Genomic DNA, 23,857 nt, shown 5'->3' on the forward strand with positions numbered 1-23,857 from the left:
AGAACTCATCTGGTTGGTCATTTTTCTACGCCAGGAGTGTGTATGAGCGAGGTGGGTTTGTAACACACTCACTGCTGACTGACCTGCCGCTTGCTTCAGAGGTGGTTGTGCACATTTTCCCATGTCTTTAGAACTCATTTGGGTTCTGTATGAATGTACCACCTTGAATGTATATGGCAGCCAGTGTGTATTCTTCGATTGGTGACAACAGGAAGTGTGATAGGAAATGGGATGGCTGAGAGGTCAGAGAAATGGACATTGGTAAATGTGGGAGAGAACGGTGTAGAACTTTGGGGGAAAATGCTTGTTTTTACAGGTCTATTACTGTGCAGATTTGTAAGGTTGTAATACAAAACCATGTGTCTCAGGTGATCTGAGTTTACTTCAGCCAAGGACAGAAAAGTTTCGTCAGAGGAGGAAAGGTCCTCCCAGTGAAATGGCTTTATTACCACCATTTGATCATTGAAGCAGATTTGGAGTGAGCCTCATTTTCTGTTCCAACACAGTTTTATCATTGGAAACCCACTCATTGAAAAGCAAACTTCTCAGTGTCGTATTTTGCCTCATGATATGGATGCAGTTTTTAAAAATCTCAATGTTACTGTGTTTTTGAAAACCCTGAATTTTAGTTTTAGAATGTCCGTGGACTCTGCTGAACAAGAGTCCTTGGAAGTTTCGAGGCTGGGAAGGAGATGATTCAGACCCTCTCAGACGTAGCCCGGGCTTCCATCTGATATGTCATGAAGGGTGGTCTGAGTGCCTTGTAAACAGTGTTGTTTCCTGATGTTTTCTAACTGCAGTCTTTAAGCCGGAGGAGTTGCGCCAGGCTCTTATGCCAACCCTAGAAGCACTGTATCGACAGGATCCAGAGTCCTTACCTTTTCGGCAGCCTGTAGATCCCCAGCTCCTAGGAATTCCAGTAAGTTAATATAGTAAAAATATATTAGAACTTTGCCAGTGTAACTCATGAGTGTCCATTTTTATTTCTTAAAATTGGGTAAAATAACTTTGTTTTGAAGAGTTCCCCCTAATTAAAAAGTTTTCTGACAAAAGAGTAATATACCTTTGTCTTACTTATTGGAATATGTGTCTCTCCACCCCCCACCCCCCACCTTGTTCTGTAAAGCCCCAGGGCCCCTGGAGGGGGTATGTGTGAGTGCCTGGGGCGCACAGCCCACTTGCTGTGGTACACAGCCTCTGTGGACTTGCTTTATATTTGGAGTTTTGTGTAAGACTTTAAAGAATGTATTTAAAGAAATGGTGAACATCAATTACAAAACACATGAGCCTCTCACTTTGATATCCCTGGGTAGTCTTGCAAAGGCCATGGTGACCCAACAGATTCTATTATGCAATGTTGCTGTTTTTGTTTCTGTTTTCATGTTTGTCTTAGAATTTCATTTGGCTTGCTAGGACCAAGAGTGAATCTCTAGGAAAATGTATTGTCTGATAAATTTGGTCACCATTTTCATTAGTACATTAAAATCGTTCTTTTAAAAATCTTATATTTAAAAACATCTTTTATTAAACAATTCTTTTAAGTTTTTTCTTTAACTTTGCCTTTGAAGTGATTTGATCACACTTGAAAATATTAATTATAATTTTAGATAGTAAAATCAGAGGAAGAGCAGAGGTTCTTTTCAATTCTCATTTCTTACTATTAGAAACAGTTCTGGTACTTTCTATTTTATTGTAAGATCAAGCTGCCAGGTGAGGCTGGCATTTGAAATTTGGGTATTCCACTAGATTGAGACCGTTTTGTCTTTAAGGATTACTTTGACATTGTGAAGAACCCCATGGACCTTTCCACCATCAAGCGGAAGCTGGACACAGGGCAGTACCAAGAACCCTGGCAGTATGTGGACGATGTCTGGCTGATGTTCAACAATGCCTGGCTTTACAATCGCAAGACATCCCGGGTCTATAAGTTCTGCAGTAAACTTGCAGAGGTCTTTGAACAAGAAATTGACCCTGTTATGCAGTCTCTTGGATATTGCTGTGGACGCAAGGTACAGTATAAACTTGTTCTGGAAAATGAACTTGCCTGCTTCATCCAGCCAGAAGGAGTACAGCAGTGTGATGATGAGATAGACTCAACATTTTAGCCACAGCTGTGTTCTGGGAAGTATCTAGATGGAGTCTGGTCTTTGGTAAAACAGTTGACTGTCTGAAGCAATGTGATGGGTGATCAAAGCTAGGGGTGCTTCTTGGGGATGGCCTTGGGTTAAGCATTTTTGGCTGCCCCTGTGTCCATTCATCTATCTGTAATAAATGTCTTAGACACTACAGTAGTACCTCGGCTTTCAAACCTCTCCGTTAACGAACATTTCGATTTATGAATGTCGTAAATTTTAATGGATCTATGGTATCATTAGATAGTAAAATACATGCTAAATTTGCAGTTTTAGGGGGTGATTTTAAAGGTCTGGAACGGATTAATCCATTTTGCATTACGAACGTTTCAGAACTCGAACAGTCCTCCGCAACGGATTATGTTGGAAAACCGAGGTACCGCTGTAATTCTGACATGTTGTATCCAAAAATGTCTTTAAATGGCTATGGGAATTGTTAGAAAATATCCAGTATACTAGCAGAAATAATTTACTATCTGAATTTAACCCTGCATAGTGGACTAGAACATTACATGACACTAAATTGGATACATTTTTAGTATTTTTTCCTTTGTTTTTGCAGTATGAGTTTTCCCCCCAGACTTTGTGCTGCTACGGGAAGCAGCTGTGTACAATTCCTCGAGATGCCGCCTACTACAGCTATCAGAATAGGTAAGCACTGAGCAGTTTCCTGAATTACAGGACAAAGGAAGGTCTTAGGGCAAGGTGTGCTTGTCTGGTTATAGCCTGGGTACATTATTTCGTTCCTGAAGTTCCAATGAAAGGGGCCACAGTTGTAGTGCTTCTCAGTCACTCAGGTAGGCCCACGGTCTTTTAATGTTAAAGCATGCTTTTACAGTATAAAAATTTAAACTCAAAACTGCACACTACTTGGATCAGGTGCATTCTCAAGTCATGGTCTTTCTAAAAAATAACATATGAACAAGAGTCTGGAGTTGAGAGTAATAATGATTGACATGCCTTTTTCAAGTGATTAATAAAGTTGAAACATTGTGTGAATATTTGCTAGGTAATTTGGCCTGGACAGTCTGATAGAAAGACTTGCGTTAGTGCTGATTCATTAAAACTATAGATTTTTTTTGTTTATAATGAGTAGCACAATAAAAAATGAGATCTGGTGATTTTATTGAGTTGAAGAAAACTCCCCTGGTATAAGGTGGCCTTTTTAGGGTTTTGTGAGTGGTAGGTATGCTTGAGAAATCTTTGCCATTCTCTTCAAATGTTGATGGCTAAAGAATAAATCTATCTTATGCAGAGGGAAAATGAAAATATTTTTTGTTGATTCCTTAACACAAATACAACTTCCGTAGTTTGGGTGTTGTTTTTAAAATTAAGCTTATTTTCATCCATTGTTTTAAGTGGCCACATGTTGTAATATTATAGCATGAGGGCTTTGTGCCTTGCAGCACAGGTTGTAAATCTTAGTCAAATTCAGTTACGTTGCCTCCATTTTACGAATTGGCAACTAGATTCTTTATGTGCCCTAGCAGAAGCTCCATGCCTACTTTTCGTCTTTAGGTTCAAATATTAAATGTCAACATTAGGATTTGATGTTTTGATTATTTTGATCTTGTTCGTAATTACCTATGTTCTAATATATTGAAGAAGTAGAGGGCTTTTTGTTATTTGTTCAGAGATACGTGCAAAGGCCTGAATAATTTGGAATTTCGAAACTTTTCTTCCAATTATGCTTTTTAAATTATTTTAAATTTTTAAAAAATACCTAACCATATTCAAGATTATTAATGACTCGCATCAAAATCCTACTTTAAATAAAAGCTCTTGACCTAAAAATGTCTAAAAAAGTTCCCGAGCCTTGCCTAGCTCACTTATCCAAGTACCTTTCTGTACAGTGAAACGCTGGTATGAGGCGAAAAGATAGACATCCCTAGAAAGGAACCTCTACTGGAAGTGCAGGCTGTACAACTGTCCTGCTAAAAATATTTTAACATTTGGAATTTAGATTCTGTCTTAGCTCGCTCTACGATCAATAGAGAAGCATTTTAAGACAAACTTTGAAATAATACCACAGCCCATTCTTGATGGAATCTCTCCCATAGTGACAAGTGTTGTTCTGGAAGTTCTGGACCTTCAGCACATCCCATAATGTATCAAGCTTAACCTTCTTGTCCATAATACGGGCATGGTAACACCTTCCCTGACAGCCTTAGTTGTCAGTCTCCAATGAAATAATGAATTAGAAATTCACTTTGGATACTGTCATGTGCCAAGTAAAATAAAATTATGAATTTTAAGAGAATAGTTAAAATTCTACCCGAAAAATGCCTGCTACTGGGTACCCAACACGGTTGGGGCCTAGAAGGAAGAATAGACAGCAGATCGCTTGCCACCGTCTCTAAAGCTTTGGGGCCTTTTCATTGTTGGTTTCACTGTGCGTGGGTCCTTTGGGACCCTGCCTTTGCTGGCTTGCACAGATTTTGGCCATATTTAAATTGAGAGCATCTAAAGTTCAATAGAGTAGATAGCATCAGGGAATACTACTGAACCCTAAGAGGAGGTTGTTGGTGGACTCAAACAGGATTAGTTTGAAACTTCTGAAATGTCCACTTTATTTCTATATAGAGCTTCATTTTTACTGAACAAGAGTACTTACGAGTAGAAACATAAGAATTCTATTTTATTAATAATGCATTTTAAAAGTATAGGTATACTGCTTCTCAACTGAATCTCACAAGGTGTGCTTTCTAGAATACTGAACTTGAAGAGATTAACCTGTAATTCTAAGAAAGCAGTGGTCTAATTCTGTGATAGACATTTTAACTGCTTACATTTTCTTTCTCAACTTTGACTATTTATGAACACTGACGTTCTGATGAATCATTGTTTCGGCACTTACAGTCCTAAAGTGGGCACTTAGAACAATAGAAAATCCTATAGATCCCTTAAACAAGTGAAACTAATATCTAAACTAGAATACGGTTACATTTTCACTTGTTTCCGTACTTTAAAAATTTGAGAGTGACTCATGTTGAGAAAACTGTTCTATAGATTTTCCAGTTATTATCTATAGGCAAGATAGGTATTATATATAGATATCCCAGTTATTTGTATATACTGGTGTGGTACTTAACACAATCTGCATTTGAAAATTTACTCCATACAGTAAGTTACCCTTACAGATAAACTTTGCAATGATACTTGCTAACTTTAGGTGCCCAGATGTACACCATCATCAGACTGTGTGAACGATTTTTCCTTTACGATTCCATGTTCATCAAATTGCTTCCTTCACACAAAGCAGAATGTCAAGTAGGCGCTTACAGTGTACAGTGAATTTCTGATCTGTTCTGTATTTCCAGGGTGAATAAAGGTTGGGCTAGGGGATAAGGTAAGGGCAGTCTGGCATTAACATCTGTCACCCACTTATTGCCAGGGTGGTTTCAGCCAGTCTGAGTAGATGGGTGCCCGTGCTCCCTTCTGGTCATTCTCAGCAGGCTGTTAGAGTGAATCCCTTGGCGCCCTCCCTCTCCCTTGAAGCTCAACAGGTTCGGTTCTCCAGTGTCTCTGGCATTGCTTTGGGACGGGCACTAGCGTGTGTTAATTCTCTGTCCCTCCCAGTTTCTGATCCTGAGGTTCTTCAGGGATTGGAGTTAGTTACACACTTAGCATAGGTTTCTGTGGCCACTCCATGTGCAACCATTCAGCCATCCATGCTTTTCCTGGGCCAGTTTCCTCCATTGGAAAAAAACGGGTGTATGAGTTTTGTTTTCTGGATGTTGCTGGATTTGATGTCCTGCTTGAATAAAAGCTAAGAATCTGTCCAGAGTTTTAAAACCGTTTAGGGTCACATGTAATTATTGTGGCAGTTTCATTTCAATATGTATTCAGCGGTCCTCTTCTGGCCAGCCCACCGTGGCTGCATGTTTCATCATAAAGTGAACTGGAACACTCAATTCCAAGTTTTATTTTTAAATGGGAAATATTTGGCATTGAGGGAATCTCTTTTGTGTGCAGCTCTGTTTGCCACCAAATTGGTTTATAGTTTCTGCACTTTCATTGTTTTCTTGCTGGTGATGATCGTGTTCTCCTTACATGGAAATTCTTGTTCCTACATGATTTCAAGGCTCCACGGGAATATTTACAAAATAGTGAAGCCAGAATATTACATAGTTCATTCAGACAAAAAGGAAGATAGCATATATCTGTTTTAAAACAGCAATATTAATCTGTTCCTGGTCAGAATTTTTAATCTGGGTAGAATTTATTAATTGAATGAGTCCTAAATAAACAGGTCCCAGCAAGAAATTTGCATTAATCCAGTTGTTACCCATAGGGAATCTGTCATGTTTCTCATCAATAAACTGAAAACTTGTATAATCTTGGGATGTGTGCATGTTCTAAAGTTTTATGCCTTTAATTTACTATATGTGTTTAGTCAGTGAAATATGGCAGACAAAATGCTCGATGTGTTTATTTAATTAAGATTAGAATTAGAACTTTTGGGGGACCTATTTTAGTACTGAAGACAAACTGGCCAGGCAGTGCCTGCCTGATGCCCAGTCGTTTGTAGCCGTGTGTGCGTGCGTGAGTGAAGCTGCAAGCTGCCGCATCTCCTTCTGCACCCGTGGGTTCAGTGTGGCGCTCCACGTCTCGTCACGGTGTCTTTAACACTAATCCTCTCGGCACCTCGTAGATGTAGTTTTGAGCACTAAAACCGCATTTTATTGTGCTGCCGTTGCTACCTTATACTCATCCTTTTTGCTTGTATCAGTCGCCTCCATTCAGCTTGTTTATTTTTACAGTATTCTCGTGTGCCCATCTTGTTTTATGCAGCATCAGCCTTCATTTTTGTTGATTTCTCATCCGTGTCCTTTCCAAACATTTACAGTTTTTATTTTAATTGCTCTTACTTGATGGCTTGAGCTGAGGCTCTGTATTATCTTACAAGAAATTGGGGTTATGGATAATTTCTCAAATGCAGATTGTGCCTTAAAGATTAACTTTCTAAATTTGCTTAACTTGGATTGTCACCAAGTCAGCAGTCAATCACTGAGTATCTCAGATTGATGAATGATTGGTCCCAGTACCAAAAAGTTTAAATCAAAGCTTAGAATTGAATTTTAAAAGTATTTAACATTGTTCGTGGATTTACATATATTGTATTGTTTATACAATATATCACAGTTTTTTCTCTGTATATTTTTATTGATAAATGGCTGGAAAGTCTTTGACCCCGATTGCATTTCTGTTAAATGTTTGTCTAGAATATGGATTTGGTTTCATTTGTATTGTAACCCAATTGTTAATTAAATGATTAACATGAGAAAAATAACAGGAAAAAAATTAAAACCAGTTCTGGGTGCTGAACATTTTTATACCTTTAAAGATCTGGCTTAAATACCAGAAATAAAATCTCTGAATTGCTGTCAAGCATCAATTTTCCGTTTTGAAAAATAAAGCTATTTCAGTTTAAATTGCATTTTTAAGGCCTTTTATGAGACTGTTTTGTTCAGAGTAAATTTTTTTCCATCTCAAACCCTGGAGTTATATTTGATTTTCTCTAAGTAATAACAAAATTCAGACTCCTAAATTTAGGCTCCTTGCAATTATAATATTAACAACTCCTTGCGAACATTTGCGGCTTGGAGCTGGACCGAGCCCAGTCGTTGTTAGTGATGATGGCCTGTGATGTGTGCAATGAGACCGAATGCTAATCAATGCTTTGCCTTGGCTTTCTGCTCTGTGTTGTCTTGGTGTTTGCGTCTTACCTCTATGTCTGTGCTATTTGTTCCCTTCCCTATTCTCTAATCCTGCCCTTCCCCACCTGCCCCTGTTCCTCTCATTGTCCTCACTGACCCATCAATCAACCAACAACGCCCCCCCTTCGTCGTGGTGATCTGCCCTGCTCTGATTGGTGGCTTCGTTGCTTGGGTGGCTGTGTGTTATGATGGACCAGTTCACCCAAGTATGGCCTTCTTGCTGACAGGTATCATTTCTGTGAGAAGTGTTTCACAGAGATTCAGGGGGAGAATGTTACCCTGGGTGACGACCCTTCACAACCCCAGACGTAAGTACCATCCTGTCATTTTTCTTGGGGGTGACTCTGAATTGTTTGTTTGCCTCTTGTCTAGGAGTAAAAGGGAAGCAACACTGCCATTTGGACTTGGGTGTGGTGTATTTTCTCGTATTAACTGTGCCCACATTGACACTTCAACATGTAGCTACTGGAGCCGAACACCAGTGCCACTTTCACGTCTTTCCCTCCATTTAAGACCGTATGCGATAGCCCCCACCAGACAGTTCACTGCTCTCTCTTGACCTTGCTCTGTCCATTCTTCAAAAACACCTGCTATTTCCTGGTGGCTGTCACCCTCCATTTGGGGAAATTACAAATTTTCGGTTACACCTAAGAAACCAGGTAACCCTAGTCACAGAACTGGCAGTGGCAAAAAATGGATCTTATGCGCCTACCCCATCTGTAGCGTGTAATTGATCTTCCACTGAAACCTTGTAGTTACAAAGCTAATAGAACGCAGCTAATGAGCTCCCAGAGAGTGAATGTGTCCCTTCCTTGCTGGAGGCTTGACTCTTGCTCACTAGATCCAATGCAGACAGGCCTGAGTTGGCTCATTCATTCCTTCACTGAGTCCACCTTTCCCTTCCTGATGGAGTCACCCGTGAGCAGTCAAATGTCCAGAAAAAACAAATCCACAAATTGGATGGTAAACTCATTTATATGCTTGAGATACCTAAAAACCTGCCAGCCACCACGTCTGCCAGCGTTCTGTGGTCCCCACTGAAGCAGTTTACAGCAGTGGAGGACACTTACTCTGCAACTCAAGTTTACTCTGTTCAAATGCGAAGCAAATCATAGCCACTTGTAAGGCATACAAACCAAAATGACAGAAATTCTACATATGGAATTTAGTTTTACATCCCATCATTTTAATTCTTTGGTCCCGTTGGGTGATTAATAATTAGATTGTATAATTCTAAGAATCAGAAGTAATTCACGACTCCACCCATTCTGTGAGTTCGCCCACACTTGCCTTTTAAGTGTGTACTTTCATTTTCAATAAATCACTTTTGCATTCCTGAAAAACAAAAGTAATTCACATATACACTGATAACCAAAGGACGGTAGAAACCAGTACTCAGCCCTTTAAGAGTAAAATATCCCCAAGTAGATGCTGACCTTGTGTCATTGATGGAATATTGGAATTAACAGAATTGGTTACACCAATATCAATCAAATTCAGCAGCCACTCACCAAATAGATTTTATTGAAAATTAACAGGTTTGAATCTAAACACAATTTTGCCATCATATTTTCACTAATCTTAATTAAATCTTATAATGTGTGCTGATGACAGTTGGGAGGAAATAGTCCAAGAAAGATAAAGAATAAATGGTAGTGCTTTCTGTGGAATTAAATTTTATGTGTTCGTGCCATCTTTACATCTGAGATTTCAGTTGACCATTATTTAGTTTGTACTTGAAGAACTGGTCACAAAATAATATCCCAGAGACTATAGTTTTTACTCAACAAATTCAGTTAAATAACATTTGTCCTTTTTTTTTTAAATAAGGACAATTTCAAAGGATCAGTTCGAAAAGAAGAAAAATGATACCTTAGATCCTGAACCGTGAGTATATAGCTATTTCTTTCTGACTTTTAGATTTTAGTTCCCAATCAGGGAAGCTCCTCCTTACGATTCGGTTGTCAGAGAAGACATTGGAAACATACTGCCCTGGGTGGAATTTTTTTGTGTGAAGTTATTTCAGAAACGGATTCTTCTTTAACTCACACAAAGTATGTATGTCTCTGTGACATACTCTCCAGTTACTGAATTTTAACAGTGATACATGGATGTTTGGTTCTATTAGAACCTCTCTAATAACTAACTCGGTGATTGGTGTCTTTCCAAGCCATTTTGTGCGCATCTTTAGAGACTGAAGGTAGGCGTATATGGTAGAGTAGTGCTGGCATCATTTAAAGGGAAATTTCAGAAAGAAAACCTCTCAGAAACCCCTTTCTGAAAATAAATAATGGGAAGCCTGGTGTATGTTCTTGCCACTGTCTTTGGTATGATAGATTTTCTAACGCCGTTGTCAAATACTTGACTTTTCTCCAGTGATCGGTGCGAATGCTGCGTTTGCAAAGTTTGCTTTGTGATTGCCCTTAAAGAGGCTTCAGAGCTCCTTCAGTGTGGCGGCCCCTCCCAGGTCCCCAAAACTGTCCTCGGGGCACCCCAGTGTGATGAGGGGCCCACTGTGTTCTGTCCCGGTGGTGAATGCCTGTTCAGGGCTGTTGGGTGAGCACAGGCTTCAACATCATTGGGGGTTTGAGAAATGCGGGCGGTACCTTCAGAGCTGAGACACAGCTCCTCCCCTGTCTTGGCCCTGACCCGACCCCCAGCTCCAGGGAGGCGGATTGCTGCAGTGGAAGACAAGACTTTCCACCCAGGCCTCATTTTGAAACCTAGCTTGACTGTTGTTGGGAGCCGGCTTGGTCTCCTACTAGCAGTGCTGAGCGAGGCCAGAGGCACGCTGACTCCTAGGACTCCATGGGGCCCCTGCCCAGGTCATTAATGACGAGCGGACTGTCCATCCTGATTGTCCATATTCCTGGTCACAGTATGCCCTCCCCTGCAGTTCCTCAGTTTCACTACAATTTATGTTCACTTTTCAATTTCAAATACATCACATTAGAATACTAGGTGCCAGGCAGTGGGCGATGCACAGGTGAATCAAGGGGCTCCATCTTTCAGTAAAAGAGGTAGATGGCTCGTAGCACAGACAGCAAAGGCAGTAAGGTGGGCCAGCGATGAGAGGCCTGGCGTGGGGCAGAGTGGCATCCCAGGGAGGTGACTGTGGAAGCAGATGTTGGGGGAGGGGCAGAGCAGCCGAGACCCAAAGGAATGAAACAACACAGGATGCGCAACAGTACTGCAGGTAAGCTGGAGGGATTGGTAGGTAGGTGATGTGGATGGAGCCCCAAGCCCCGAGGGGCGGGCAGGGCAGGTGGAGAGCGCTAGGTGCAGTGCCCCCAACACTGCTCTTTGACATGCAGATTTCCTCCTGGACATGCTGGGGAGGCTTGGGGGGGACATTGTTGGTTTCTGTTACAGAAAGGTCACCTGGACCTGTGAGGTGGATTCTCCAGGAAAGGAGACTTTGCTCCCTAGTAGGGAAACTAGTTAGGGGCCTCAGAGCAGCAGCCCAGGTAGGAGGTGGAAGGCTGAGTGAAGGACAGCCTTCCGGTGAAGGAGACCACACTGGGGGTGAGGAAGGGGCCAGTCTAGATGGCGGCTCAGTTAACTGCGAACAGACACGCAGGAAGGGGAGCCAGCCAACTGGTGAATAATGGGTAGGAGGGGAGCGAGGCTGAAAAACAAAATTGATAGAACGTGTATCCTATTTTTTGATGCTCCACTTCCCTGACGTAGGTGGGAAGGGTTGAGAATGGGGTGTCTTGGGAGAGGGCACAGAAACTGAGGGAGTTATTGCCTGCTGACCTTTTAAATTCTTAACTCAGAGATGAGCTCGACTTCGGAGATTTCAGAGAAGGAGCTGGTTGTGGGTAATGCAGCCCTTGAGGAAGGAGTGAAGGTTCGGAACAGCCACCATATAGAGTGGGTGGAGGGGAGGGGGACACAGCCCGAGAATACTCAAGGACAGCCAGTTATTGGCGCTGCTGTTTCTCCCACTTTTGCGTGTGTGTCTCCTTTCCAACAGAACAAACAGAGAAGCTGAGTTAGGCTCGATCCATGGTCGAAGCCTTGCTCAGCAAGAACAGTGGGGAGATCAGGGACCAAGGGCTTGTCAGAATACAGAGTGTGTCTGGTTACAGGGCTCGGCCTCTAGGCTAACAGGCAGGAGAGTTTGGGGAGAAATGTACCCTCTAGCCCCTTAAGACTTCTACCAGGTGTAAGTGTGGTGACGGAAAGGGAGTGGCTGAAAAAATAGAAGGTTTTGACCTTCAAGTATATTAGCAATTAAGATTCCCAGGTGAGCCTGGGTGGGGGCTGCAGCAGAGGCGAGTGGCGCAGTGCGTCCTCTTGCTCTCCAGTGTTTACTTGAATAAGGGCCGTCATTTACCAGTCAGCTTGGCACTTCTCACCTGTGTGGCCGACTCAGAGCGACGCTTCCTGTGCCAAGGCCTACGAACAAATGTTTACAACACTGAAAGTATTGTTCTCTGTTATTTAAGTCCGTTGAAGCATGTGCAGTTACCTAGAGCAAGCATTGGTCGTGAAGATGTGTGGTCATGTCACATTAAACATGCCCATTAAACATGCCATAATCGCAGCAATTTTTAAAAGTAAAGATTCATTTCTAGTTGCAAAGGAGGTTGGGAGAAGAGAAGGAGGAGGCATTTGTACAATAAAGAGGAGAAAGTCAGCTTTTCCTATAGAAAATATACTGATGCATTTTTAAAATATGGCTGAATCAATCAACAGATGCATTCATGCCACAGATACTCAAAGAAATCCGGAGGACAAGGTGTGAACACAGTACACAAACTCATGCAGACCACTCCGTTGTGTGGTTCCCTGAGCATTTCAGTGTGCTTTCTTTGTCTTCTAGTTTTGTTGATTGCAAGGAGTGTGGCCGGAAGATGCATCAGATTTGTGTTTTACACTATGATATCATTTGGCCTTCAGGGTGAGTAATTTCCTGGTGATTTCCTGTGATCTTGGGAAAGGGAGCAGTTGTGCATAGACTGGAGGGGAGGGTGCCCGCTGCTGCTGCTGCTACGTTTCATTCATTGTTGTCAGCAAGAATTCAGCAATTAAGATAGATGGCAGTTGTTCTAAATGTAAGTCTTAAGTGTTTGCTTGCTTTAGGAATTGTAGAATCAAAGCAGTCTGCCTGCTCACTTTTGTGTAATGATGCTATTTAAGCTGCCAGGAAAGTATCTTAATGCTACATTTCACTGGTTTGGCACATACACTGTTTCCTGTTATCTGATCACACCCATTATTTTATTTATGTATTAATTGTTATTCATTTATTTTTCTTGCAGCTTTGTGTGTGACAACTGCTTGAAGAAAACTGGCAGAACTCGAAAAGAAAACAAATTCAGTGCTAAGAGTAAGTTGTGGAAGGATTTCTGTTTCCTGATCTGTACATTGTAGAAACTTACATAATTTTCAGTCTTTCTTTGGTTCCTCTCAACGCGTGGCTTTGGAGCTCACTTGTCCACTGTTTTTACCTGTGATTTTGTTTTCTAATACTTGGTGTTTTTCTTGTCTTACCCTTAAAGAGAATCATTTGGTCTGGTCCTTCCGTGAAAGTCAGCTTTATGATCAGTACATGTTTTAGATGAAAGTTTGGAAAGCTTATATATATAGTAAACTTTTGTCAGTTCTGAGAGAAAAGATTTGTCAGCAGATCCTTCTCAAGTAGCTTAGAAATAAGACCTCCCCTTACACACACACACACACACACGCACGCACACACACTCACATGCACTCGCTCTCACACACAGTCACTCTCACACACTCACTCTCACACTCTGATGTCCCGTGTGAGCAACACGCTCAGCCCTGGGCCCGTGTGTGGGCAGCCACTCACCCATCACTAGGTGTGGACCCTGCTGTTGTGAGGCGTGACCTTCTCGGGCCTCTTGGGAATCGGCTGCCATCCACCCAGGGCTGGTAGGAGCCAGGTCTGCACAAAGACCTTCTAAGAATGTCACTGCTGCAGTAGAGACAGCAATCTGTTGCTACTAAAAGTAACTTTACATAGGGTCCTGATTTTTTTATAGATAACATTCTTTTCAAAAGTGCAATATGGAACCTTCATCCACTTGGCTCTCAAGTACTGGGGGCCGCCTTCCACCACATGGTGTTCCTAGGCTGTCCCTTTGCTGAGTCAACAGCAAGCCGGGGAGGGGAGCCACCTGCAGGGGCACTTTAAAGCTCACCTGCCCCAGTGTTCCCCGCAGCTCTCGCCTTTGTCCAGCAGGACAGGTGACTAGCACACCGCTCAGGGCATCCCTGACAAGAGCCAGGCCATGTGAGGAGCTGGGAGTACAAGAGAAATGGGAGAGGAAAAGGGAGAGGAAGCAGGCAAGGAGGGAGTCAGGGTTAATTCAAGTTCAAACTCTGGAGGTACCAAAATCCACAGTTATCCTATAACTTAAACTCACTCTTGTAAAATGTTTTGAAATACTGAGGAACTCACGGACTATTGCAGTATTTATCTTTAGATCAGGATTTCTCATCTGAGCCACTGTTGACATCTGGGGCTAGATCATTCTTTTTATGGGGGCTCTCCTGTGCTTTGTAGGATTTTAGCAGCACCCCTGGCCACAGTCCACTAAATACCAATAACACTGCCCCCAACCCCCATGAGTGTGACCATCAGAAATGTCTCCAGACCTTTCCAGATGTGCCCTTGGAGCACTGTTGCCCTCAAGTGCGCAGCGCTACTTTAGAGGGTCTGTTCTGAGTGAGATCACTGAAGCAGTCAGCAACTTGGAAACACTTTCCTGGGCCACAGCTTCAGCGACCACACTGAATTGCCAGGAGAGCTAGGCTTCACTGGAAGAGCAGCTACAGGTGGAAGGTGGAAGGGTGGATTGCAGGGGGTCAAGGAAGAGCCTGAGAGCTGGCCCTGCCCCCACCCCTCCCTAGTGTCCAGACAATGGTGGGGAAAGACACATGGACCTTTGGTAGATGAGCTTTAGGGTTTAAGATATAGAATATTTGCTTATTCTAGAATAGAATAGAAAAGGACCTTGGGAATGTAGTGTTACCCCTCAGTTTTTAGTTTGAACAGTCCTTGGGAGCGTCTTTTGGTCACAAAGGAAAGTTTGCCTCATTCATATTTGCACTGAGTATTGGAAATTCCTTCCAGCTGCTAGTCAGTGAATGATAACAACTGACCGAAAGCCAAAGCCACCTCCCTCCCTGCCTTACACCATACACACAGCCCAACTCCAGGTGGTTAAAGGGGAAAAGGAAACAACTGCAAATGCACTCGGGGTCACAGTAAGAGTATCTTTACTTTGTTGGCTTATGAAAAGCCTTCCTAAAAAAGTTGGAACCCAGAGGTAAGAAAACAAAAAGCTGAATGATTTGATCACATAAAGGGAAATTAGCGGCCCCTCTGTCATGCACTGTCAACAGAAATGTCCATTGGATACCTGGGTCGGGGGTACAATTTTAAATTTTTGTTTTACACTCAGCAATTCTGTTTTTCACGGATAAAAAGGTATTTGCACATATGCATAAAGGCAGTACGAGGACCCCCTGTAGTGAGGCATGGTGAGAGGTGATGGAAAGTGGGAAGTTGCTAAATAAAAGGATGCGGTCCCCCCACGGAAAGCTGGGAAGCAGTGTGAGAACAAGACAGAAGTGTGTGCACTGGCTGCAGAGGTGTCCCAGGCAGGACGCTGGGGGCAGGGCCTGCTGCATAAATACCACCAGGCCTGAAGTACACCTCCACGTGTGCAGCCCACCGATGACAATCGTCCTTCTTGCCCCCAGTGTTTGCATCTCTGAGCTTGTACTGCTACCCTCCAAGTTTTCACTGTGCCTTCCTACACGTAACACTTATGGCTCTTGTCACAGGGAAGCAGCTCTCCAGCCCTATTTACGTTTTCACGGTGCTCAGTTTGGTACTTAGAACAAGATTGTCACAAATTGTCTCATTTAAATACCTGTGTTTTCTAGGGCAGGTGATTTGGGTAATTTAAAGAAAAAAGTAAAGACCTAACTAGAAAGGTTTTTTCTGTCTGTCTGCTGTGTGAAAATCATAGTGTGTGGGGTCATATTTTCACAAGGGAAGGCGGTTTCCCTCACTGCAGCAGGGTGGCCATTCTTAGCTCTGTCCTCCCTCTGGAGTGAAGCCACCTTGTGAGGGAACAAAATGTGCTCAGCAGTGGCATGTGGCGGTGGGCGGTGGGGGACACATGGGGCAAGGACATGAGATTTTTCTTCAGGCTCCTTTTGCAGCTAATGCGCCTTTCCCAGGATGGTTGTCTCAGCCATGAGGCTGCAAGTGTCGGGTCCCGGGCCCGAACCCACGGCTGTGTACAGTCCACATCTTCAGTGTGCGAGACAGGCCACAAATCTACTCCCCCTTGTTCTGGAGCTTTTCAAGGTTTTGTTTTTCACTAGGGTTTTTATTTCATTGTCATTGTGGTTTTTTATTTTTAAATCACTTTTATTGAGGTATAACTTATATATCAAAAAAACTCCATCATTGGTATGTTTATTATAGAAAAATGTAATACAGAAAGTTGGTCTCAATTTTCCATACATTTCTTGACCTCAGTGAGGAATCTTCTAAAATCCCAATAGCTTTTAAAATTTTGTTCTTATTAATGTAGTAAATATTTTTTAAAACAATAAATATAAAGAAGAAAACTTCCTTAAATGCCCATCATATATACATAATCACTGTGAACCTTGTGCAGCTTTCGCGGCTAGTCTTTTTTTGCCATGTGCCAGAGTTTTGTTCTATCACTGATGTTTAACCTCTGGGCAGCTTGCTGTCTATTTTCACAGTGGCCATGCTTGGGGAGATCCCTGGGAGAGGGGTGTGTGCAGGGGAGAAGCTCTCCTTGGATTGGAGCTCGGGCAGGTCTGGGTATTGAGACACTGTCGGCACTCTTGCCGCGATCTGAACACTCAGAGTCGAGTTGCAGTGACGTTACAGCTGTGCGCCCGGCGCAGCTCGCTGCCTCACCAGGGTGTGGGGCAGGAAGCTGGTGAGCACAGCATGGCTCCCCTCACGCCTATTCTCCAGCTTTACCCCACTTCCCACCTTCTTTCAGATTCAGGCCCACCTTCAGTCTCTTCTGTCTTATGATTAGAAAAAGGTGGAACTATCTGGGCACTTGATGGAAGCTTTTAGGGTGTGGAGTATCTGAGATTCTAGAGTCCCCTTTCCCTCATAAAGCTCTCACCTCATACTGTTTCCCCGAAAATAAGACCTAGCCAGACAATCAGCTCTAATGCGTCTTTTGGAGCAAAAATTAATATAAGACCTGGTCTTATTTTACTATAGTATAAGACCGGGTATCACATCACATCATAGCATAACATAAATATAAACAATATGTTAATATAATATAAATAATGTATAATATTAATATAATATAAATATAATGTAATACCGGGTCTTATATTAAATTTTGCTCCAAAAGACGCATTAGAGCTGATTGTCTGGTTAGGTCTTATTTTCGGGGAAACACGGTAGGACAGACTAGCTCCTTTCTGGATTTGAAGAACATTAAATCCTTAAAATATCAGATTACACTGAAAGAAAAAGGTGGATTCTGTGGCCTCAGTTGCCTTCTCCACAGCCCTTCCAACACCCTCTTACCTGCTCATTCTTAATTTTCCAGGACTGCAGACCACACGATTGGGAAACCACTTGGAAGACCGAGTCAACAAGTTTTTGCGGCGACAGAATCATCCTGAAGCCGGGGAGGTCTTTGTCCGAGTGGTGGCCAGCTCAGACAAGACGGTGGAGGTCAAGCCCGGGATGAAGTCACGGTTTGTGTGCAGACATTGTGCCGTGTTCTACAATAGTGCTGTTCCAGTGTGCACCCCACTTGGTTACCAAAGGCCCTGCTTTCTGGCAAGGCTTTCGAGTTTGCATAATTTAAAGGCTTTTCATCAATAGCGTGTAGCCAGCCCTTCCCTCTGTCCCAAATTCATCAACGGGGGTAAAATTCCCAGCCAAGTGAAACAGTATCACAAAGAACAGGATTGCAGCTCCAAGCTGCCCAGGCCAGTTGGAAGAGCACTGGGCTGGTAGTCAGAAGAGGTGACAGGCCTTTTTCTCCCCTGCCCTGAGTTTAGAGCAGCAGGTATCGTTGTAAAGTACCTTATAAACAATGACGCGTGCTAACTTCAGACTCTGACTTTTATTTCAGGTTTGTGGACTCTGGGGAAATGTCTGAATCTTTCCCGTATCGAACCAAAGCCCTCTTTGCTTTTGAGGAAATTGATGGAGTGGATGTCTGCTTTTTTGGGATGCATGTCCAAGAGTATGGCTCTGATTGCCCCCCTCCAAACACAAGGTAGTCCTCCATCTCCTTTCAGGGGTGTCATTCAGCATGCTGCGTTACAGTAGACCGAGGTTCTGTGTGTTTTAGAGCTGGGTTTAAATTAGATAATCTGTGCTTGATTAACCAAACTACCATGCTTCCCCGAAAATAAGACCTAACCGGAAAATAAGCCCTAACATGATTTTTCAGGAGGACGTCTCCTGAACATAAGCCCTAATGCGTCTTTTGGAGCAAAACTTAATGTAAGACCTGGTCTTGTTTTCGGGGAAACACGGTGGTTAGTTTAGGTTTCCTCTACGCCAGTGGGAGTGCAGTAGAGGGTTTTGATGACTGTTTCAAGTGTTCTTGTGTTGTGGGTACCTGTGGAGCCTGGTTCTGCTCTTGCTGTTTTCCCTGTCTTCCCTGGGGCAGAAAGCCGGGTGGAGACCACCCCATGAGCCAGGCATCCGCCAGTGCACCTGGAAAAGTGAAGTACCTCTGCCAAGAGTTCTTTAATGTTCAGTCTAGAGTCTGGGTGAGAAGGGATTGCAAGTGGCTTTTCTTAGTTTGCCGTGATCTTTCCACGGTTCTGCTCGGTGACTGAGGCCATTCCTTCTCAGTTCAGTGATGAAATTGGATTCCATTTTATGGATTGGCAGTGGCAGTTGGTGATAGGAGTTTTCTTACGCCCTGTTTGTGACCAGTGTAAATGCTATCAAAACAAAATTTATTTCTGGAGCTTTTCTAGGATGCTGCTATTTGGTTTCAAGTTAGGGGGATACCCTCAACTTTCGATTAATTTCTCTCCTTCCCTGCCCCCAGGCGTGTGTACATATCTTATCTGGACAGTATTCATTTCTTCCGGCCCCGATGCCTTCGGACAGCCGTTTATCATGAGATCCTTATTGGATATTTAGAATATGTGAAGAAATTAGGGTGAGTTTCATTCAAATTATCCAGAACTAATAAAAACTCCGGTTTTAATTTTCATTGTATATTTATTTTGTGAAATAACGAGTGTTTCTGTAAGTTTTGTGTATTTTTATTTTAACATCTTTGGATGGATTCAGAAGTCTCCAGAGCTCCCTTTCCAGATGCTCTCGGGGTACCTCAGCATAGTGTATGCACTTACCCTGCCTTCTGCATTCTTTTCTTTTTCCATTCTGGTCTCTTTACTAAAAATGTATTGAAGCATATTTTTATATGTGATAAATTCACCTATTTCAGATGTTCACTTCAGTGATTTTTAGTGACTTTACTGAGTGGTGCAGCCATCACCACAAATCAGTCTCAACATGGCTACCACCCCCCAACCAGATCCCCGTGCCCATTTGCTGTGGACCCCTGTTCCACCCCTGCCTCCAGAGGCCACTAATCTGATTTCTGTCCCCATAAATTTGCCTTTTCTGGACGCTTCATGTAAATGGAATCCTATAAGTTGTGACTTCTTTCTCTGTCTCTGTTTTTATGTTCTAGATGTGTCACATTCCTTTCCTAAATTGGGAAAAGTTAGAAGTATTTGATTGAAGTATCTTAAACAGAATGAATGAGATGAATTTTAACTTTAACCCCTCAAAGGCAAATACTCAACTGCTTTCCAATGCACAGTAGAAAGTAGATAGGAAATTCAGTGCATCCCTGGGTAGAAGCCATTTTAGACACCTGGTGAGTTGCCGTCTTCCTAGGTTCTGTCTTGTGCAGCCTCGGCCCCTGCCCAACATGTACACCTCAGGAAGTGTTTTAAGGCCAATTTCCAGGAGTGCATTTGCACACTCTATAGAGATTCAGCCTTACCCACGCACCTCCACCCCCAGTACATCGGTTTGGAACTTCTCTATACATTCTGCCACCAAGCATTGTGGTCATTTCTTTGTTTTCTTTTTACTTTATAGTTATTTCTGTCTTTGCTTTGGTTCCTGTTCCTCAGCTGTTACTTCTTAAAGGCAGGGACAGTTACGCTCACCACTTTCATCCAATTATGTGTGTGTGTGTCATGCAGGTATGTGACAGGACACATCTGGGCCTGTCCCCCAAGTGAAGGAGACGACTACATCTTCCATTGCCACCCCCCTGATCAGAAAATCCCGAAACCGAAGCGCCTTCAGGAGTGGTACAAGAAGATGCTGGACAAGGCGTTTGCCGAGCGGATCATCCATGACTATAAGGTACCCGGTGCTGAAGGAGGGCGTGCGGTGCTTTGTCACCATGGAGTCCCATGTTTTTGTGTGCTTCCTTTCACGTTCACATACGTTAGAATTGTATTCACTTATTAGGATTAGAAAGCCAAAAAGTGTGAAATAAAAACGTAGAACCGTCTTATCTGCACTCTATCAAGAGTTTGAGTTGACAGTCTGAAAACAGTACCACTGCGGTGCCAGTTTAAATTCGCTGATCTCGGCCATTGGCACCACGGGCGTACACAGCACTGCATCCTCTTCAGTGTCATGGCTCCACGCCGCCCCCTCTCCAGGAGTGTCACTCAGGCCCCCTCGTCTCACTGATGTGCTTTGTTCCCTCTCCAGGACATTTTCAAACAAGCAACTGAAGACCGGCTCACCAGTGCCAAGGAATTGCCCTATTTTGAGGGTGACTTTTGGCCCAACGTGTTGGAGGAGAGCATTAAGGAGCTGGAACAAGAAGAAGAAGAGAGAAAGAAGGAAGAGAGCACCGCAGCCAGTGAGACCACGGAGGTAAAGCCCCCACGTCCCCACCGCCCCACCCTCCTGGGGATCCTGGCAGCCTCAGCTGTATGTGCTGAAGGCTGAGTTGTCAGGTTGAAGAGTGAACGTGTGCGGATGGCTTCACAGGACGTGGCCTTCTTTATCTGTGGTGATATTTTCGTGCATAACCTCACTTGTCACCACCCGCCACAGGTCTGGGGCTGGGAGCACTGGCGACTGGGCAGGCTGAGATGTGGGCACTGGAGACACATCACCTAGTAGAGGGGGACGGGAGGTGGTTGCTGCAGCATCTCTGGGCAGGACGGACAGGGCGGAGACACAGAAAGATGAGAGGTGGGCGCCTTGCCAGGGAGCCCGCACAACAGTGACAGACAGGTACGTCACGATCAGGAACCTATCAGGAGTACTTGCGGAAGAGACCCTTGGTTGCCAGGCCTCGTTTATTTGCTTTATTACAAACTACACACACACACACACACACACACACACGCCTGTTCATTTGCTTTGTTACAAATTACGCACGCACGCACGTACACGCTCAGATCTTTCTGTAGTGTCCACACTCGTGCTCACCCTGTTTCCTAAGTCCCCGCTGTGCAGTGAGAACTAAGGAAAACTCTATCCCTGCCCTCCAGGCGTGTATGTTGTAGTAGGAGAAAGAAGCAGAAGAAACATGCCCGGCGTGCTCTGAAATAGTGATGGAAGCTGTGGAGGAAAGGAAGCACAGGAGGAGGGATGGGGGTGCTTCCAGCAGGGGGTGGCCGTGGGGGTGGGGGCCTGAGCAGAGACTGACCTGGTGCGACGGCGCCTAGAGGATCGAGGAGAAGGCGCTTTCAGCAGGAGGATGAGAAACATAGGCGCCGCCTTGTGAGCAGGGTGCCGTGCTTCGTGGTGTCCAGTGAAACATGCTGGTGTCAGTTGGGCTCATAGCTGTAGAGGCCGTGAGAAGTGGGCCGTGTTTGAGAGAGCAGCCCAAGACGTCGGGCAGGTCTTTGTGGCGAGAGGAAAACCCTGGGTCAGGGCTGCCTGCTGTGCCTTTGCTGCCTCTGCCTGAAGGAGGAGGAAGAGGGAGATCGCATTTGGGGAAAGAAGTCAAGAACTGGCTGCAGACACGTTAATATTGAGATGACCATTAATAGGAGGAGCTGTGCCCCTGGGGCCCTCAGGCGCGCGCGCTCAAGGGCTATGGGGTTGGCGTTCAGAGCCCGCGGGGTGCAGTGACTTGCCGAGTGGCTGCTACGTCCCAGGCAGGAAGCGCTTCACTGGGAGACTTGCACACAGCTGACCTTTGAATTTGAAGGGTCGGCCCGATTTCAGTAGAAACTCAGACTTCCAGTGAGAGAGAGGCCAGAGCTGATCTGTGAACTGCGCGGTGCCTCTTTGTGTCCCCCACTGCCAGACACCTGGATGGGAGGTGGCCTCAGTCAGAATGTGCATCCTCTGTGTGAATGACATGGGAAGGTTATGGCGGGGCAGGAGCGCCTGCGCCCTGACGGCAGAGCTCCCGTAGAGACGAGACGTACTCTGAGGGGGACACAGGCCCCAGCCGTGAGTCCCATCCAAGGAAGACATGCTCGCCTCTGGCCTGGGGCTGGTGGGGCTTTCTGGGAGATAGAAATAGAAGAAATAGACAAGGGCTGACACCTGAGCCGTAGGCTTGCATGTGGTGGAGACGGCGGGAGGTGGAGGTGGGGGACAGGCTCAGTTCTGCATGTCGAGTTCTCAGAGGTGGTGGGGCACTGGCTTAGGTGTAGGTGGCACTTGGGATGGAATGCTGCTTTGCCGTGAAAAGTGGTCTTCGATGGGGGAAATGGGAAGATGCTTGCCATAGTGGAAAAGAAAAAGGACGCAACCCTAACGCTTTAAGAAAAATCACACTCACAAATGAAATGCATAGGTGCTATTGCTCTGGTGGCAAAAAATTATTTTTGTTTATCATTTGACTATCTTTTCTAAACTTTATGCAGTGAATCTGCTTCTTTTATAACTTAAAATATAGGCTTCCTATTTTACAATAAAGGCTTCCAGAAAACAAGCAAATGGTACGGAGTTCCGTATACTCCAGCACCAGTTTCTCCTGCCGACTTCTCGCATTGGTGTGCTGCATAAACTACAATTGATGAATCAGTGCTGCTACGTCATTGTTAACCAGAGTTGAGGTTCATTCACGTGCTTAGTTCAATTGTCAGGACGCCTCGGGCTCCTCCTGGCTTTTCCCCAGAGGTGCCTCGTTGGTGGTGGTGGTGGTGGAAGAGTGCAAGCGTGTGTGTGTGTGTATGTGTGTGTGTGTGTGTGTGTGTGTGTTTCTCCCTTCCTCTCTCTCCCCCGCTTGTCACAGATGAAGTTGTTTGGACCAGACCTGGTGAGCGTTTCCACCTTGAAGCCTAAATAACTAAGAGCCTGAGTTCTTCTCAGAGTAGCAGTGTTTTAACTAAGGAGCACAATCCCTTAGACTTAAGCTAATTGAAGCACTAATGCTGGGCTTCGGGCCTGAGTGGGCCTGGGGTTTGGGAGCAGCGTCAGGGAGGTGTCCTGCCTTGGTGCAGCCTTGCTTCAGACGTGGAGGGGACACTTTTGAGTCCCTGCTACTATTCGTTAGCAGCTTCTACATTGGCACCTTTCCCATGTCTCTCACGCATGGTAGGTATTTGGAGCCTTTCCCAAGGCAAAGACGACGCCACTGAGCACGCAGGATGTGGCTTGGAGCAGCAGGTGTCCAGTGGAATGATGGGGAACAAGGAAAAATTGCTTCCACTCCCTCAGTTGTGAACTAGTATCCCGGGTGTGTTCTTCCCTCAGGAGATAATGTGATCTGTGGCCTGCATGACACAGGCCACGCTTGCTCCGAGTTTATAAGCGTGTCAGCACTGTGCCCATTGGGTCCCAGCCGAGTACAGGCCCTGCTTCTGTTCTCCTCACCTTTCCGCTCCCAGTTTCCTCTGGAGGCAGCAGTGTGTTCACAGCCCAGGCTGGTAGGGGTCTGCCTGGCCATCTCCTGCCGCAGACGGGGCTTCCTAGAGCTGGAGCCCCCAGGGCCTGGGAGCTGGCAGTCCTGGCTCGATACTGGGCCT

At 44.4% G+C, this 23,857-nt stretch overlaps 1 protein-coding gene across 4 annotated transcripts in view; it reads left to right on the top strand.

The window, feature by feature from the left end:
• CREBBP (CREB binding lysine acetyltransferase) overlaps positions 1–23,857 on the top strand; it is a 128,128-nt gene that overhangs the window by 98,495 nt on the left and 5,776 nt on the right. For 2 of the 4 annotated variants that reach the window (XM_088801285.1, XM_088801287.1), the window contains 12 exons: positions 801–919; positions 1,770–2,009; positions 2,695–2,783; positions 8,050–8,160; positions 9,683–9,739; positions 12,684–12,761; positions 13,123–13,190; positions 17,458–17,608; positions 17,992–18,138; positions 18,928–19,041; positions 20,105–20,270; positions 20,628–20,795. In XM_088801285.1, the coding sequence (XP_088657411.1) occupies positions 801–919; positions 1,770–2,009; positions 2,695–2,783; positions 8,050–8,160; positions 9,683–9,739; positions 12,684–12,761; positions 13,123–13,190; positions 17,458–17,608; positions 17,992–18,138; positions 18,928–19,041; positions 20,105–20,270; positions 20,628–20,795 (1,508 nt within the window). The remainder of the gene's footprint in view (positions 1–800; positions 920–1,769; positions 2,010–2,694; positions 2,784–8,049; positions 8,161–9,682; positions 9,740–12,683; positions 12,762–13,122; positions 13,191–17,457; positions 17,609–17,991; positions 18,139–18,927; positions 19,042–20,104; positions 20,271–20,627; positions 20,796–23,857) is intronic. The other 2 variants (XM_088801286.1, XM_074322705.2) reach the window with 1 other exon arrangement.

The sequence above is a fragment of the Rhinolophus sinicus genome, chromosome 10, assembly GCF_057876585.1.
Source record: "Rhinolophus sinicus isolate RSI-liver-muscle chromosome 10, RSI-T2T, whole genome shotgun sequence".
Lineage (NCBI taxonomy): Eukaryota > Metazoa > Chordata > Mammalia > Chiroptera > Rhinolophidae > Rhinolophus > Rhinolophus sinicus.